This window comes from Grampus griseus (assembly GCF_964374135.1).
Source record: "Grampus griseus genome assembly, chromosome: 20".
Lineage (NCBI taxonomy): Eukaryota > Metazoa > Chordata > Mammalia > Artiodactyla > Delphinidae > Grampus > Grampus griseus.
In genome coordinates this window covers 22,043,122-22,058,445 of record NC_139014.1, presented here as the reverse complement: position 1 = coordinate 22,058,445, position 15,324 = coordinate 22,043,122, and the positions used below count along the sequence as shown (strand labels likewise).

The 15,324-nt window shown below is 38.3% G+C and overlaps 1 protein-coding gene across 2 annotated transcripts in view; it reads right to left on the bottom strand.

Annotated features, from left to right (window-relative positions):
• Positions 1 to 4,081: 4,081 nt before the first annotated feature.
• Positions 4,082 to 15,324, bottom strand: part of NPEPPS (aminopeptidase puromycin sensitive) — a 97,289-nt gene continuing 86,046 nt past the window's right edge. Inside the window, exons 18-23 of one of the 2 annotated variants that reach the window (XM_082678486.1) lie at positions 12,946 to 13,088; positions 11,745 to 11,801; positions 8,806 to 8,913; positions 8,162 to 8,317; positions 7,844 to 7,891; positions 4,082 to 5,591 (exon numbers count right to left, since the gene is read on the bottom strand). In XM_082678486.1, the coding sequence (XP_082534612.1) occupies positions 5,439 to 5,591; positions 7,844 to 7,891; positions 8,162 to 8,317; positions 8,806 to 8,913; positions 11,745 to 11,801; positions 12,946 to 13,088 (665 nt within the window). In that variant the 3' untranslated portion in view covers positions 4,082 to 5,438. Of the gene's footprint in view, positions 5,592 to 7,843; positions 7,892 to 8,161; positions 8,318 to 8,805; positions 8,914 to 11,744; positions 11,802 to 12,440; positions 12,654 to 12,945; positions 13,089 to 15,324 lie in introns of those variants that run through there. The other variant, XM_082678487.1, reaches the window with a different exon arrangement.

The following is a 15,324-nucleotide window of genomic DNA, read 5'->3' as shown; positions in this document are numbered from 1 at the left end:
TGGGAGAGGGAGAGGCCACAACTGTGAGAGGCCTGCGCACCGCAAAACAACAACAACAAAAACATAGCTGGAAGAATATGCCCCAAACTTATCTATTAATCATGATTGTCTTTGGGAGGTGGGTTTATAAGAAGGGATAGTCACTTTCTAGGGTTTTTTTTTTTTCCCTTCAAAATTTGGAAAATGGATCTGTATTACATTTTGTGAACAGAATTAAAATTTTAAGTGGATACAGTATTCTCAGATGAACAGCAAATTGTTACAATGAGGTTGGTAAAGAAAAGCCACAGACTCTAATTATTTTCTACCATACACAAAAAATACACTTGCACATACTAGATATAGAACAGTTCAAATAGAACTTTCTTTGGTGATGGATATGACCTATATCTGTGCTGCCCAATATGGTAGCCACTAGCCATGGGTGGCTACTGGGCACTTGAAATGTGGCTAGCGCAGCTTAGGAACTTATTTTTTATTTAATTTAAACTTAAATAGTGCATGTGGCTAGTGGCTACTGCATTTGGACACACAGGTCTACAACTTTCCATTTACAGGAAATAAGATTGTCAGCAGGGGCAGGGAGAGACCAGATTTGGTAGCCAAGAGATCTTCTATAAGCCATGTTCTGTTATGCTGTCTATCCAGTAGAGTCTATGTACTCTAGGATTGTTACAAGAATAGAGGAGACACTTCTTTACACTTGTAAAGGCCACAGCATTAACTTCATCCTACCACACCCCTTCACATTCTCCTGAGTTTAACTGCTCCATTGATAGACGAAGGAACTGACCTATTAGAAAAGCAACAATCATCTCACCCATCCTCATTCATCTCAAATATTTTAAATGTTTTGTATTTTTTTCTTATAAGCTGTTTCTTTTCACCTCTCCTCCATTATCTTGTATTCTACGTTGTCTTGAGACTTCTCCCATTAAACCATCAGCCATTCAGTATACTGTTTTCTTAATTTCTTTGTCAGTCTAATAAGCATTAAGAGTATATCCATAAGACTAGTATATATTATACAAGGTAGATAATCAATCCCCTAATAAATTAGAGTGGATTAAAATTGCAGTGTAATGTAATATACCTGTACAGTTTGTCAAATTTATGATAAAAGTTAAGGTTGTTTTGGGGTGAGAGGAGGCGGATGTCTCAGAGGACCATACTGGTATGATCAGCCAAACCATGGCAAGATTTAATTTTTATTTCTTTCTTGGTTGTCATTTTAATTGGTGTATAACATGTCTGCTGGCAGCTGCTGGCAGCTTCCTGAGAAAGCACAGATTATGATAGTAAGCTACGTTCCTTCTCTTGCTAATTCCACCCCAGCGTCGGACCAGAAGTTCAGTAGTGAAAGCTACAGCTGCCAGATATCAGCAACTAAATCAGAGGAACAGAGTTCTTTACAAATGTCATAAGAACCCGATTGACTTTCCTGACACTGCCATCTATCACAGTTTGCCATCAATCGTACTGTTAGAGCAACCTGATTTGGGTTCCTAGGGAAAGCAGTTGTTTGGCCCAATGTTTCATTAACCTCAGGGTCTCCTGTCTCAGTCTTGCATTGGAAACCAAACACCTTAACCACTTTGCTTGCACTCGGGTTGGTACAAGAAGGCATGGTCCATCTTGGGTGGGTATTTTCCATGACCACAAAAGAGAGTCCTATTAAAAACAACAACTCTGGGCTTCCCTGGTGGCGCGGTGGTGGGGAGTCCGCCTGCCGATGCGGGGGACACGGGTTCGTGCCCTGGTCCGGGAGGATCCCGCGTGCCGCGGAGCGGCTGGGCCCGTGGGCCATGGCCGCTGGGCCTGCGCGTCCGGAGCCTGTGCTCCGCAGCGGGAGAGGCCACAGCAGCGAGAGGCCCGCATACAGCAAAAAAAAAAAAAAAAAAAAAAAAACCCCAAAAACAACAACTCTGAGATCCTAAAACTAGTATTTAGTAAGAAGAGATTAAACTCTCATCAGCTGATTTTATTATTCAGTCAAAAATGATGCTGTAGGGCTTCCCTGGTGGTGCAGTGGTTAAGAATCCGCCTGCCAATGCAGGAGACACGAGTTCTGGTCTGGGAAGATCCCACATGCTGCGGAGCAACTAAGCCCATGCACCACAATGACTGAGCCTGCACTCTAGAGCCCGCAAGCCACAACTACTGAAGCCCGTGTGCCTAGAGCCTGTGCTCTGCAACAAGAGAAGCCACCACAATGAGAAGCCTGCGCACCGCAACGAAGAGTAGCCTCCGCTCGCTGCAACTAGAGAAAGCCCATGCGCAGCAATGAAGACCCAATGCAGCCAAAAATAAAAATAAATTTATAAAAAAAATGATGCCATAAGTATAGATTCAAAATTATAAATTTATTACCCAAAGCTTTTTATTTTCTTGCTGAGAAAAAAATTACTAACCCTACAAATGTGGCTCCAAGTCCAGGACTCATTTGGATAATAGAGTTGAAAACTTGATTTAAAGCTATAAAACCCCTCCTACCCCCCCAAATTGCACACTACAGAGATATTCTTTTCAAAGGGGTTCCTTGCTTCCTGAAATTCATCCTTAGAAAATGCAAGATAAGAATTCACCCACAACTGCCCACTGTCCCAAAAGGCTTTACTGCTTCCCATTAATAAAATATAAAATAACATTCTCTGTAAGGAAATAACACATTCATCTTTCTTTCCAACCTTCTGATTTCCACTAAAAATTTTAACCGAAGAATATTAGGGAAAAGGACAATGACTGAATATTTTTAAAGCTATTGCCTGGGTCCAGTGTGACTTCTTCTAATTGTGGAGACCTAACAGTTAGCTGGGAGAACACAGGTTTTTGCAGACTGGCAAGCTTGCGTTGATCACTAGTACTGAGAGTTATTTGCTGTTTAACTACTTTGCCTAATTTTTCGGTGCCTGCTTTCTCGTCTGTAAGATGAGTATACTACCTAGGATAGGGAGCTATTTGGAAGACAAATTAAAACATCTGACAGGGAATTCCCCGCCGGTCCAGTGGTTAATGCACTTTCATTGCCCAGGGTGCAGGTTCAATCCCTGGTCGGGGAACTAAGATCCTGCAAGCCTTGTGGTGTGGCCAAACAAAACAAAAATATCTGACATGCAAAATGTCGGACTAAGACCTCTAGAGACACAAAGCATCAGGACTGTGGTGCCCAGATCAATCAAGATATTAGTAGAAAACAGAATACACTAAAACTGGGTAATTTGAGAAAGGTTTAATAAAGGGACTGTTTACAAAGACATGGGCAGAGTTCAGAGAAACCAACAGGGAATAATGGAGTTATCCAGAGCTAGTAAATGAGTGGTCCTTTCTATCCCTAGATCTGAAGGGCCAAAGAGAAGGAGCTAGAAGCTAGAGAGGCTGCCTGATAGGAGTCGCAGTCCTTCGTAGAGGGACTCAGACAACCTATGTGACCTGGCAATTTAGAAGCCAGGGGAATAAACACCCTAGCTTCTAAATATCCATTCCTCAGCCTTTTGATCTTCTGAGGGTGTTACTAATTGGATCAACACAACCTGAAGTCAGAGGGCAAAGGAGCCTGTTAATGCAGTCCATGGGGGTCAATACCTCCTGGGACGCAGAGCAGGATGAAAAGTAGTTCTAAAGAGGAAGCGGAAGATACCTAGCGCAACCTCTTCCCCAACATATTCAAACTGCTAAACCAGTATACACAAAACTTGCATGTATGCTGAAACTAAAATAACTTCTTTCCAGAATTTGACTCTGAGTTCTTTAATTAAAGCAGAATTTCTTTCAGTCTTTTTGATGCCCCTGCTTTGCCGGTGGCACATGCCTAGATAAAAGGAAGCCTCAATAAATGGGAACTGGCAGGCTCAAGTTGACTCCTGAATGCTGACTATAAGAGACTTTTGAGTTAACCCAGAACTAATTTAGGAGGAATCTTAAGATTTTTCTGGTTAGGTACTCTTCATTAGGAATTCAGCAACTGGATTTTCTTAGACTCAGAAAAATCCTATGGTAGTAAAACTTCTCATAATCCTACTGAATGATAGGAAAGGTTTTAGTTGCTTATCAGAGAGAATAAAGGACATCAGGACATCAATTTCACATTGACATTTTTATTAACGCCAACTGTTTTTTAATTATTTTTTTTAAAACAATAGCACAAAAATGTTTCAAGGAAGCAGTCTCACAATCTGATGACCTTCTGAAATACAGTTAAGCCACACCAAATATGAATTCCTGTTAATAACACACAAAAATATTTTTTTTTAAGAAAAAGAAAAGAAAAAAGGTAGGGAAAGAGGAAAGGAATGAGATTTAGACTTAAAATGTACTGGATTAGGTTGGTGAGGCTTGTTAGTAGGATACACTGTGGAAGCAGAGTGGCACACACAGGCTTATAGTCTTTGTTGTTTTTAAAACCAGTTACCACTAATATATAGGCCCTGCAGCAGTTACCAATGACTTCTTACATGCCCAAAATGAACCAGAAGAAGCCAGTGTTGATACTGTCATAAAGAGATTCAACAGTTGGCCTGTCAGACAACTAAGACCATTTTCAGCAGAGTAACTCCTTCAGAAAGGCCTGGATGAAAACCTTTCATTTCTATTGTCTCACCTATATGCATTTCAGGGTTCTTAAAAGTCATCTTAAAAAAGAAAGAAAAAAATAATGTATATCAGTTTCTCTTATTTAATGTGGCTATAAAAGATGTTTCCTTATTATTTCTTTATCTCTAAGAAGGACACCGGGGTGGTGGGTTGGGGATGGAACTAGGGGAGGAAAAAACCCAGACCAGGATAGGTTTTTTTTTTAAACTTTTTTTTTTTTTTTTTTTGCCAAGGGGTCACACAGAAGGGAAAGCAAGGAGGAAAACTACAATCCTTGGTTCAGATTGAGTTATGCAGGAAAATATATCTTCCTGATCAGTCCCCATGCCAAAAAAAAAAAAAAAAAAAAACCCACTTGAAATTATGCACAGACTCTATGTATACCAGCTATCAGCCTTTCATGTTTAACATCCCCAGCAATGGACACTACCCTTGGTTTGTAGGCTGCTTGTAGAACCCATTTCACAAAAATCCTCTTTACCCAGAAGCCTCTAGTTTCCTTTTGGTAGGTTATAAAAACAGAACATCTGTCATTAACAGGAGAGTGTTAAATACTTTTAACCACTGACAAGGCTTCAGGAAGTTTCACAGTTTCGTTATGCTCTATTTTATTACTATCATATTTACATTTTTTTTATTTTTTATTTTTTTTGCTGAATTGCTGATTTTCCTTTTTCAATAGAATTTAATTCTGGAGTGTGAGCAGGAACCAGTTAACTACATTCAATGTCCAACCCCCACTGGCTTGAAAGAAGACTCCAAATTCTTGGCATATGAATCAGCTGTTCGGTCGCTCCACCTTATCCCTGCATGAAGCAGCAGAACCGCAGTGGCGGCATGCTCCGGGTTCATGCTGTGGGTGGTGAGGCCTTTCGCTGAAGGAGGTACTGGTGGATGCTCTCAGCATCACGCTTTAGCCAAGCAGCATTCAGCAGGATATTTTCACAACACTGCTGGATGGTACGCTCAGCTGAAGGAGCTGGGTGACTCTCGAAGAAAGCCTGGTATAAAACAACCCAGAATGTAGGATCATTACCAGCAATAGTAAGAAGCTAATATCACAGGCTCTGAAAAAATACCCACTGCCTATAAAGGGTTCATAAGCTTCACTCATGAAAATTTACCACTGCCACCTCCAGGCTAAAAGAAAACAAGCAGCTCCTTGTACCTGCCTATAGGAATTCTCCTCCAAATATATTATATGCTTACAACCTAATCAAAAGTTAACAGTAAAGAGACAGAACCTTCGGCCTTTCTTTTAAGTTCATTGTCCAACCAGCAAAAGAAAGTAAAAAAGAACTGGTATCAAGGACTTACTCTGTTCCAGGCCCCCTGTGTTAGTTACTTCATCTAAATGACAATCTTATCACTTCATTTTACAGATGAAACTGGCTCACAGGGGTTAAAAAACCTACTTGAAGTCTAGGTTTTGGAATCAGACTTGGGACTTGATCTAGGCTCCATCATGTACTATCCTGTGACTGAGTAAATTAACTGCTCTAAGTATGTTTTCTCATCTATGAGAAAATATCTACTCCAGAAGATTAAAGAGACAACCCATATAAACAGCATAATACTTGGCACAGAGTAGTTAAGGACGCAACACATTTTGGCTGCTTCAAATAAAGATTAATTTGTAAGGGTTGATAAAATTAAGAAGCTTAAATTGCTTCTATATCCTAATAATTTAAAATTTTATAGACTCGCATTTTTCACACAGTAAAACTACTTCAGTTTCTTGTAATTATCACAATGCTTATTGATTAAACGCTGAATAAATCATTTTCTAATGAAGTACACCTGGTTCCATAGAAAATACCAACCAGCAAAAGGACACGGTTCTTTCCTTTGAGCTAGTCATCACCACAGGTATACAAGAGAGAATGACTAATTCATCAGATTAAGTCTAGACCTTTTAGAAATCAAACTTTATTTACATGGATGACAATGGCTCCTGCTCCAAGGCTCCTATCACAGTTGGGTTCTTAGGGCCTGAGTAAGATACAAGACTTCCTCTCATTTCACTTTGAGAAGCAGCACCACAATTTACATACCAGAAACCTGGGAATTATCCTTGACTCTTCGTTCTTCCTCCCCAGATACGTTCACAACACAGAGAAGCCACTCAGTAAATACTGGTTGAATTAAAGGTTAACAAAATCAAGCCCCTGAATTTCTTTCTTACTCCATCTTCTCCAAGCTACTAAATCATTTTTGCTTGGAGAGAGAGCTTCCCGACATCTTCTCTTCTCCTTTCCAAATTATGCATTCTCCACACTGTGGCCAGAGTGAAATTTTTATCATATAAACAAAGGAGTGACTTGATCTGGTTTGTAAGCCATTCAAGGGCTTCCCATTCTTAGGAAAAGTTTAATATGGCCTACAAGGCCCTCCTCGGTCTGGCCTCTGCCTACTTTACCAGGCTTAGCTTAACCAGTGCCCTCCCCTCAAACTAATTATACATATTTCTCCTTCAGAGTATTTATTACCTTTACAATAAAGTAATTATTAACACAATACAATATGCAATGTAAACTAAATGAATCTTATTTCTAACAATGGATCATAAAGTGAATCAAACATTATAGCTCTCAGAATTTCCAAATTCACACCTGATAACCCCCTTGCTTTCAAGAATGAAGGTGGAAGTGACACTTAAGAAATACTTTGCGATTAAATGCAATGAAAGGCTTAAAGTTAAGATTTTCCTAATCAGTGTAGATTTGTCCTCCAAACACTGAACTCTGCCACTAAACTGATTATCAGTCTTTCTAAGAGCTAAGAGGAGAGTCCCTACATAGTCATCTTGTCTCATTGTGCCTACAAAAGACCTATGAAGGTTTTAGAAAAGGAAAAAGAAAGAATATCAAGGACCTACTATGTTCCAGGCCCCCTGTGTTACTTAATCTAAATGACAATCTTAACACCTCATCTTATGGATGAGGAGCCGGGCTCACAGAGGTTAAAAAACTTGCTTGAAGTTACACAGCTAACAAGGAGCACAGCACAGATTATTTATACCCAGGTCGACTGATGTCAAGTTCCACATTCTTTCAACCACGCTTCAATGCCCCAAAGATGATTCCAACTCTAAATTCTTCAAGCATTAAAGATACAACCTAACCTGTCTTTCTCCAAGCAAGAACATGGAGACCCTAAAGTACAACATTACCCCAACACTCTATCATTACAATTGGGTTAGTGTTTTTACTTACTGGATTGAAAAGTGAAAAGTAAACAGTCCTTTCCTTACCTTAACTTCTCCAGCCATTTTATCAACTGCAAATCCCTCAACTGATAGCTGAAAAAAAAATGGTTTATAAATAGTAAGAACAACTAAGAGTTTAGGAACAAACTTCCATTTACCATAAAAACAAATCATTCCATTCTTTCCCAACTTCAGTTTATTCTAGAGGGTACAGGATGGGTTATGGAGAAACTCTTTAGTAAAGCTAATAACTACTTAAGGAAACTCTTAAAAGGCAAAGGCCATAATCTATGGGTCTAGTGAATCATGGATGTTTCTCAATAATACCCATGATAAGCAAGCTACTCAAAAATTTTCACCTACCTTTATTAGTCTAGATATTAAGAATCCTCCCTGGTATCGATTATAAAGTTCTTCCCAGTTGTCTTTTATGAATTTCCAAGCAGCCTTCCTTCCATGCTTACTGCCTCCAGCCACTCCACCAATTACTGATACAGTGTCCTGTGGACGTACCTCTTCCTAAAAAAAAGAAGAGAACTAAAAGTCTACCATATCCAGAACATCATCTGCTGCCAGAAAGGGCAAATGCTGTTGAGGTATACCCAAGTAATCCCACTGAAGACACTTATTGTTTTAGGAATAACTTGCACCAGAAGCTTCTAACAAAGAGGAGAATGTTTAACCTAAAGATCAGCCAAATTGAGAATGAAGCACTGGGATGGGTACAAACAGGCTGCTCAATAGATACCTGCTCTAGGGTAAAGAAAGGAAGAGACAGAAAGTAGGCACAGGGATGTGTCAGCTTTCCAGTTTATTTCCTCTCCCAACTATTCTGATTCTCACCACTAGAGGGAGATACAGTGATTAGTAACAAAAGCTTATTCCAGTCCTCCAAGAATGAGGGAGCCTTTAGTCTAGGGTTAAGGCAGAGAATACTGAATCAAGGACACTTGCTACAGATCAGTGGGTAACAATTCCCTCTAAAAGCAGTTTTCATGGTAACTTACTGAAAGTGCAAACGTGAGGACTTTTTGAATCAATTCAGGTGAAAGAGTAGCCCCAAGGACTCTTTCAATCCGGTTTTTCTCTTCCTGCATATCTGCTTGTTTGTGAAGCTATAGTGAAAAAATACAGATAGAGATAATTAACTTCTCCCCCATTAAGGTGAAACTTTTGCTCTACATTCTCATTGGCTAAGACTGCAGGATATGAAATTAACAAAAGAATATTTTTCAAGATGTTTGGGCACTAAATTTGTCGTGTGCCCCTATAGTAAGACACTAGGTGCAAGTGCTTACTGTATGAATAGCTTGTCATCAGTTCTAAGCAGTTCAACATCAAGATCTAAGGGGTCAACCTGTCATGACCAAATTCTTTACTCATTGATGTCTGACTAATGTTCTATGTTAGATGAGCAAAATAATAATTACTAATACCACTTCAATTTATAATATTTTTCACTATTTACAATAGTGAAAAATATAAGATGCATTATTGAAAGTAATATTTTAAGAATGTCTGATGACATAAACATGCTCTTGATATATTAAATGAAAGAAGAGAGACAAAGCAAAATGATTCTAAATTTTTAAAAAGTTAATGTGAAGGGGAAAAAACACTTGAAAACATATCAAAATATTAACAATAATAATGGTCTCTGATCAGTGGGATCATCACATTTTTTAACTGCAAAAGCAGCACATGCTGAATGAAGAATATTAAGAAAACAGAAAAGCATAAAGAAAAAACAAATTAGGAATAAGATCATATTATACATGCTATATTTGTCACGTTTTAAAAATTACAGGTAAGTTCTGTTTTCTTCTTTATACTTTTCTAGTCTCTAAATCTTCCATAGTGAGTATACCAAAATCTTTTTTCATAATTAGAAACAAAATATTATTATATATTTTTTAAAATTAGAACTACAAATGTATATGAGATACTTCTCTAGGACAACTTAATTTATAGACTCTCTTGACCTTTTTTCCCCTCTGAAGATTTAACACTGACCAGTGTCTGGAGACCCCATCACAGCTCCCAGTTTCCTCTTCCTTTCCTTTGGACTCTTTTGAGCAGCAGTGTAGTAAAATAGATAGGAGGTCAGAAGACCTGGGTTCTAGTCCCAGTTTTGCCTCTAACTAGCTGTGTGATCTTGACTAAGTCCTTAACCTCTCCGGGTCTCAGTTTCCCCATCTGTAAAATGAGTGGGGTGGACAGATGATTTCTAAGGTCCTTTTCAGCTCTAATACTCAAGGTCTGAACTCTGGCTTTTAGGAAGCATTCCCCACCCCACCCCCTGGAGAACCTGTTACAGGAGTCCACTAGATGGCATCATAACACCACATTTCAAATACACTTTGAATTAAAGTTATTTATCCTGCTTCATTATTCCTAAATTACCAACAGAAAACTGTCTTCCTTATCTCTCATCAACTGGTTTCTTTCTTTTTTTTTTAATTTATTTTATTGAAGTATAGTTGATTTACATTGTTGTGCTAGTTTCTGATGTACAGCAAGTGATTCAGTTATACATACATAATAATAGTTTGCATTTGCTAATCTCAAACTCCCAATCCATCCCTCTGCAACCTCCCCTGACTGGTTTCTTGAAGAACCCTGACTCTGCCGTCATTAGAGCTTTCCATAGTAAAGCTGAATCACTGTGAGCTCCCTTGTGTTAGATGCAAACATTTATTAAATAAACATACTAGTATAAATTGTTAAAAATATGCCATGACATGAAAATGTCTCAGTACCTCTCATGAAAATTTCGGAACGCCTATTTTTCCCACACCTTTATGGAATACACAAAAAATACCAAGTACTTCATTTCATATGCAAAGAAATACATGATTTATAGTGCATAGGTTCACAGAATATTAAGAATGAGAAGGGACCTTAATGTCATTTAGTTGAAAGGTAAACCCGAAGTATATTTTTTTATGTTATTAGAAAGGAAATCCTTATACAAGATAGGTAGTTAAAGCAATACAGTTTGAGATGTAGTTTCTTAAATAAAGTTTATAATATATATTTTTTAAAACATTCTAATCATTTAAATAGGATTTGTTTAGAACTAAAATACTAGAAATTAGATTTGCAATTCTGATCCACTTGGGATAAGAAAAGTATTCTGATTAAGGGTAGAAGTATTAAAGCACATCCCATTCCTATCCTGTTTGTCTCCCTAAGTGCAGATCATTTAATGAATGGGTCTGATAGATGATTTGGGTATTTAGGCACATTTTGCACATTTTATTTAATGGTAATAAGTAGAATCAGCTCTCTCCACCTCTAATGCAACCAGATTGTCAAGTTATTTCTTAGACTAATAACTGCATGGACAAGGACTGGAGATAGCACTTGTTCCACAGCATTAGGACTTTCAAACAGATCACTGCCATTATAAGGACATGGAAAGTTTTACCTATATTTTTCTAAGTCGGAGTTTAATTATATGCCAACCACCCTGGGACTACAGAGGCTGTGAAAGCAAGTGAATTAATTTCCTGTCCATTCATAAGAGGCACTGGCATAGACCAAACCCTTGAGACACCTAATCATCTATCCCTTTTCTAAGCACAGAAACAAACCTTTTGTATAAAATGGGCAGAACCCCAAGTAAATTTGCATTGATGGGAAAAGTTTTAAGAACTTGACTTTTTAATCAAAATTAACATTTCGGTATTAAGATTTAAGATGCATAAATTCGTGAGTAAAAAAAAAAGTGAAAAAATTAGATGACTTTTGGCACTTGTATTGGCAGTACAGATAAACAGATATTATATATTTCTCTCACAGTTTCCTAATATTTGCATGTCTACAGTATGCATATCAGCATGTATTTCTTTTGCCAGGACTTTTTCTTAACCGCTCAAGCTCATACTCTATGTCAATTCAACTTAAAAAGCAGAAAGTGGGAGCCCTTTCTAAATTTACTCACCTTCAGCATAATGTCTAAGGTAGTGCCATCACCATGCTTCAAAACAGTCAGATAGACCTACAAGAGAATACAGGAACAAAAAAGAAGGCATCTGATTAAATGTATCTTGTTCCAAATATTCTAACGTTAAGAAAAGACAGAAAGCAAGTCAAAAAAAATTGTGTGGATATTACATATTAATACAAATTGTGGCAAGGATCTAAGAGCCCACATGAACAACCAGAAAGGTAGATGGCAGGTAGTAAGTAACAGCAGAACACACCAGTCTTTCAGGAGAATGTGCACGGACAGTCAATCACCTTTCAGTACCCTAGTGCAGACTGAGAAGCTTCACATCAATGAGAAGCTGCCTACAGACCTCATAAGTGGTGTATATTTAAAGAATCAGGAGGGACTTCCCTGGTCACAGTGGTTAAGAATTTGCCTGCCAACGGAGGGGACATGAGTTCGATCCCTGGTCTGGGAAGATCCCACATGCTGCAGAGCAACTAAGCCTGTGCACCACAACTACTGAGCCTATGCTCTAGAGCCCACGAGTCACAACTACTGAGCCCATGCACCACAACTACTAAGCCTGTGCGCCTAGAGCCCATGCTCCGCAACAAGAGAAGCCACCACAATGAGAAGCCCGCGCACCATAACAAAGAGTAATCCCAGCTCGCCGCAGCTAGAGAAAGCCCATGTAAAGCCAAAAAAAAAAAAAAAAAAAAATTGTAATAAAATATCTTAAAACAATGAAAGAATCAGGGGACTTCCCTGGTGGTCCAGTGGTAAAGAATCCACCTTGCAATGCAGGAGACGCAGGTTAGATGCCTGTGTGCCACAACTACTGAGCTCGCGTGCGTCAACGAAGGAGCCAGTCTGCTGCAAACTACAGAGCCCACGTGTTCTGGAGCCCCTGTGCCACAACTAGAGAGAGAAAACCCACATGCCACAACTAGAGAGAAGCCTGAGTGCTGCAATGAAGAGACTGTATGCCTCAGTGAAGATCCCGTATGCCGCAAGCAAGACTCAACACAGCCAAAAAGTAAAAAAAAAAAAAAGAAAAAATAAATAAATAAAGGAAAAAAATAAAGAAAAGAATCAGACATGATTTGTGAGTCAATACTTAGGTCATTTTCGGTTACTATTAAATACATTCCACACTACACAGAATGATGAAGTCACCTAGAAATCAAGGTAGTTTATTATGAAAACCTACCGGACTCCTCAAATCAGCGGAGAGAATCTGTTTCCCTTCCACATGGTCCTTAAACCGACGACGGGCTTCTTCTAACGTTGCCTTATGTCCTGCCTTCCCTAGTTTTCCCAGAACCAAGCCCCTCAGGAGTGCATCGAGATGACCTGATTGAGAAGTAAAAGAGATATAGAACTACTTAAAAAGCTTATTTTTACAAATACGCCACCTAGATATCTTATAATTGTGTTATACCGTGTCTACAGTCTTGAACAAACAAAATCAATTACCTTAGTACTCTAGAGAACACTTGATTTAAATTTATCAAATAAGAATGAAATGAAGTGCTTAACACACTAGACAACCAAATATGATGCCTCTGTCTATAGTTACAATGCCAACTTGATTTACTAAATGTTCACTCCATCTAGGTAATTACACTAATAAGAATTATGTGTGAAAGGAACAGACTTAGATTATGCAATTTTGACCCAAGATTTAGAGAAAGGTCACATATAGAACTAGTATGCTGGGTACATTGAAATCTTAGATTTTTAAAATCAGAATCTGATAGATTACTCCAAAGATATGCAGATGGCCAATAAGCTATCACTGGCCATTAGGGAAATGCAAATCAAAACCACAAGATACCACTTCACACCAATTAGGATGGCTAGAATAAAAGAGACAATAACAAGTGTTGGCAAGGATGGGGAGAAATTAGAAACCTCATACATTGCTGGTAGGAATGTAAAATGGTGTGGCCACTTTGAAAAACAGTCCAGCAATTCCTCAAAAGGTTAAACACAGAGTTACCGTATGACCCAGCAATTCCACTCTTCAGTATATACCCAAGAGAAATGAAAGTATTTGTCTATACAAAAACTTGTATACATATGTTCATAACAGTATTCCTAACAGTCAAAAAGTAGAAACAATCCAAACATACATAAACTGATAAATGAACAAAGAAAATGTGGTATATCCATATAATACAATGGAATATTATTTGACTATAAAAGGAAATGAAGTACTGATACATGCTACAACATGGATGAACCCTGAAAACATACTAAATGAAAGAAGCCAAATATAAAAGGCCACACAGGGTATGATTCCATTTATATGAAATGCCAGAACAGACAAATCCATGAGACAGCAGATTAGTGGCTGCCTGGGACTGAGTTGCCAGGGAATACAGAGTGACTGCCAATGGGTATGGAGTTTCTTTTGAGGGTAAAGAAATTGTTCTGGAATTAGATAGTGCTGGTGGTTGTACAACACTGTGAAAAAAGACTGAATTGTATATTTAAAAGAGTGCATTTTGTGGTATATTGATTATACCTCAAAAAAAAAATAGTTAACCTAGCATACAAACTGATGGACTGCAACAGCACAATGGACAAATAAATTGTGGTATATTCATACAATGAAATAGCACTCAGCGATAAAAAGGATGTATCTCTAGAACATTATACTGAGTGAGACAAACCAGATAAAAGAATAGACTATATAATATGATTCCATTTATATAAAGTTCTAGAAGAGACCATATTAATCTAGGGTGAAAGAAGTCAGAATAGTGTTTGCCTGCAAGGGATGTGAGGGTTGGTGGGGTGGGTAGAGTGGCAGGGACTGGGAAGTGGCCTGAGGGCAACCTCCTGTGGTGATGGAGATGTTGTATGCATTTGTCAAGTCACTGAATTGAACATGCACAATTTGCCATATTTAAATAGTAACTCCATGAAAAATATATTTAAGAAAACCATAAGAAATCAATAGATAACACGATGCTAGTGAAGGTTCTTATAAGAACCAATTTATAATTCTGGTGCTGATTTGCTGTGTTGATACAGGCAATATTTTTATTATTTTGCTATGTTTGATTCTTCCATCTGTAAAGCTGGGAAACTAATGACATTCTCCCTATTTCAAAAAGGTATTGTTTAGCCCCCAAAGTTTCACATATTATCATCATGAAAGAAAGTGCAACATCCACCAATTTACCTGCATCTGTGTCCATATACTTCCTGTCTTGTTCTTATGGATCTGCTGTATTCCTACCTAAAGCCAACTCCTCCACTTGTGCAATGGATCCTGACTCCTCTCGATTATTCAGCCATCACTCCAGCAATTACCTCTCTTTCACATCATGAATTTTTCTATTACTGCATCATTTTCATCAGCACAAAAACATAAAGTCTCCCACTTTAAAAAAAAAAAAAAAGCCCCCTTGACCTCACATCTCTCTCCAGATTATCCCCTTTTATCTGATCCTCTTTTTAGCAAAACTCCTTTAAAAAGTTGTCTAAAAGTGCTGTCTCCTTTTCCTCTCTTCCCTTTCTGGTGTTGTTCATCACCACGCCACAGAACTTGGCCAATGCAATCATCAGTTCTTCATCA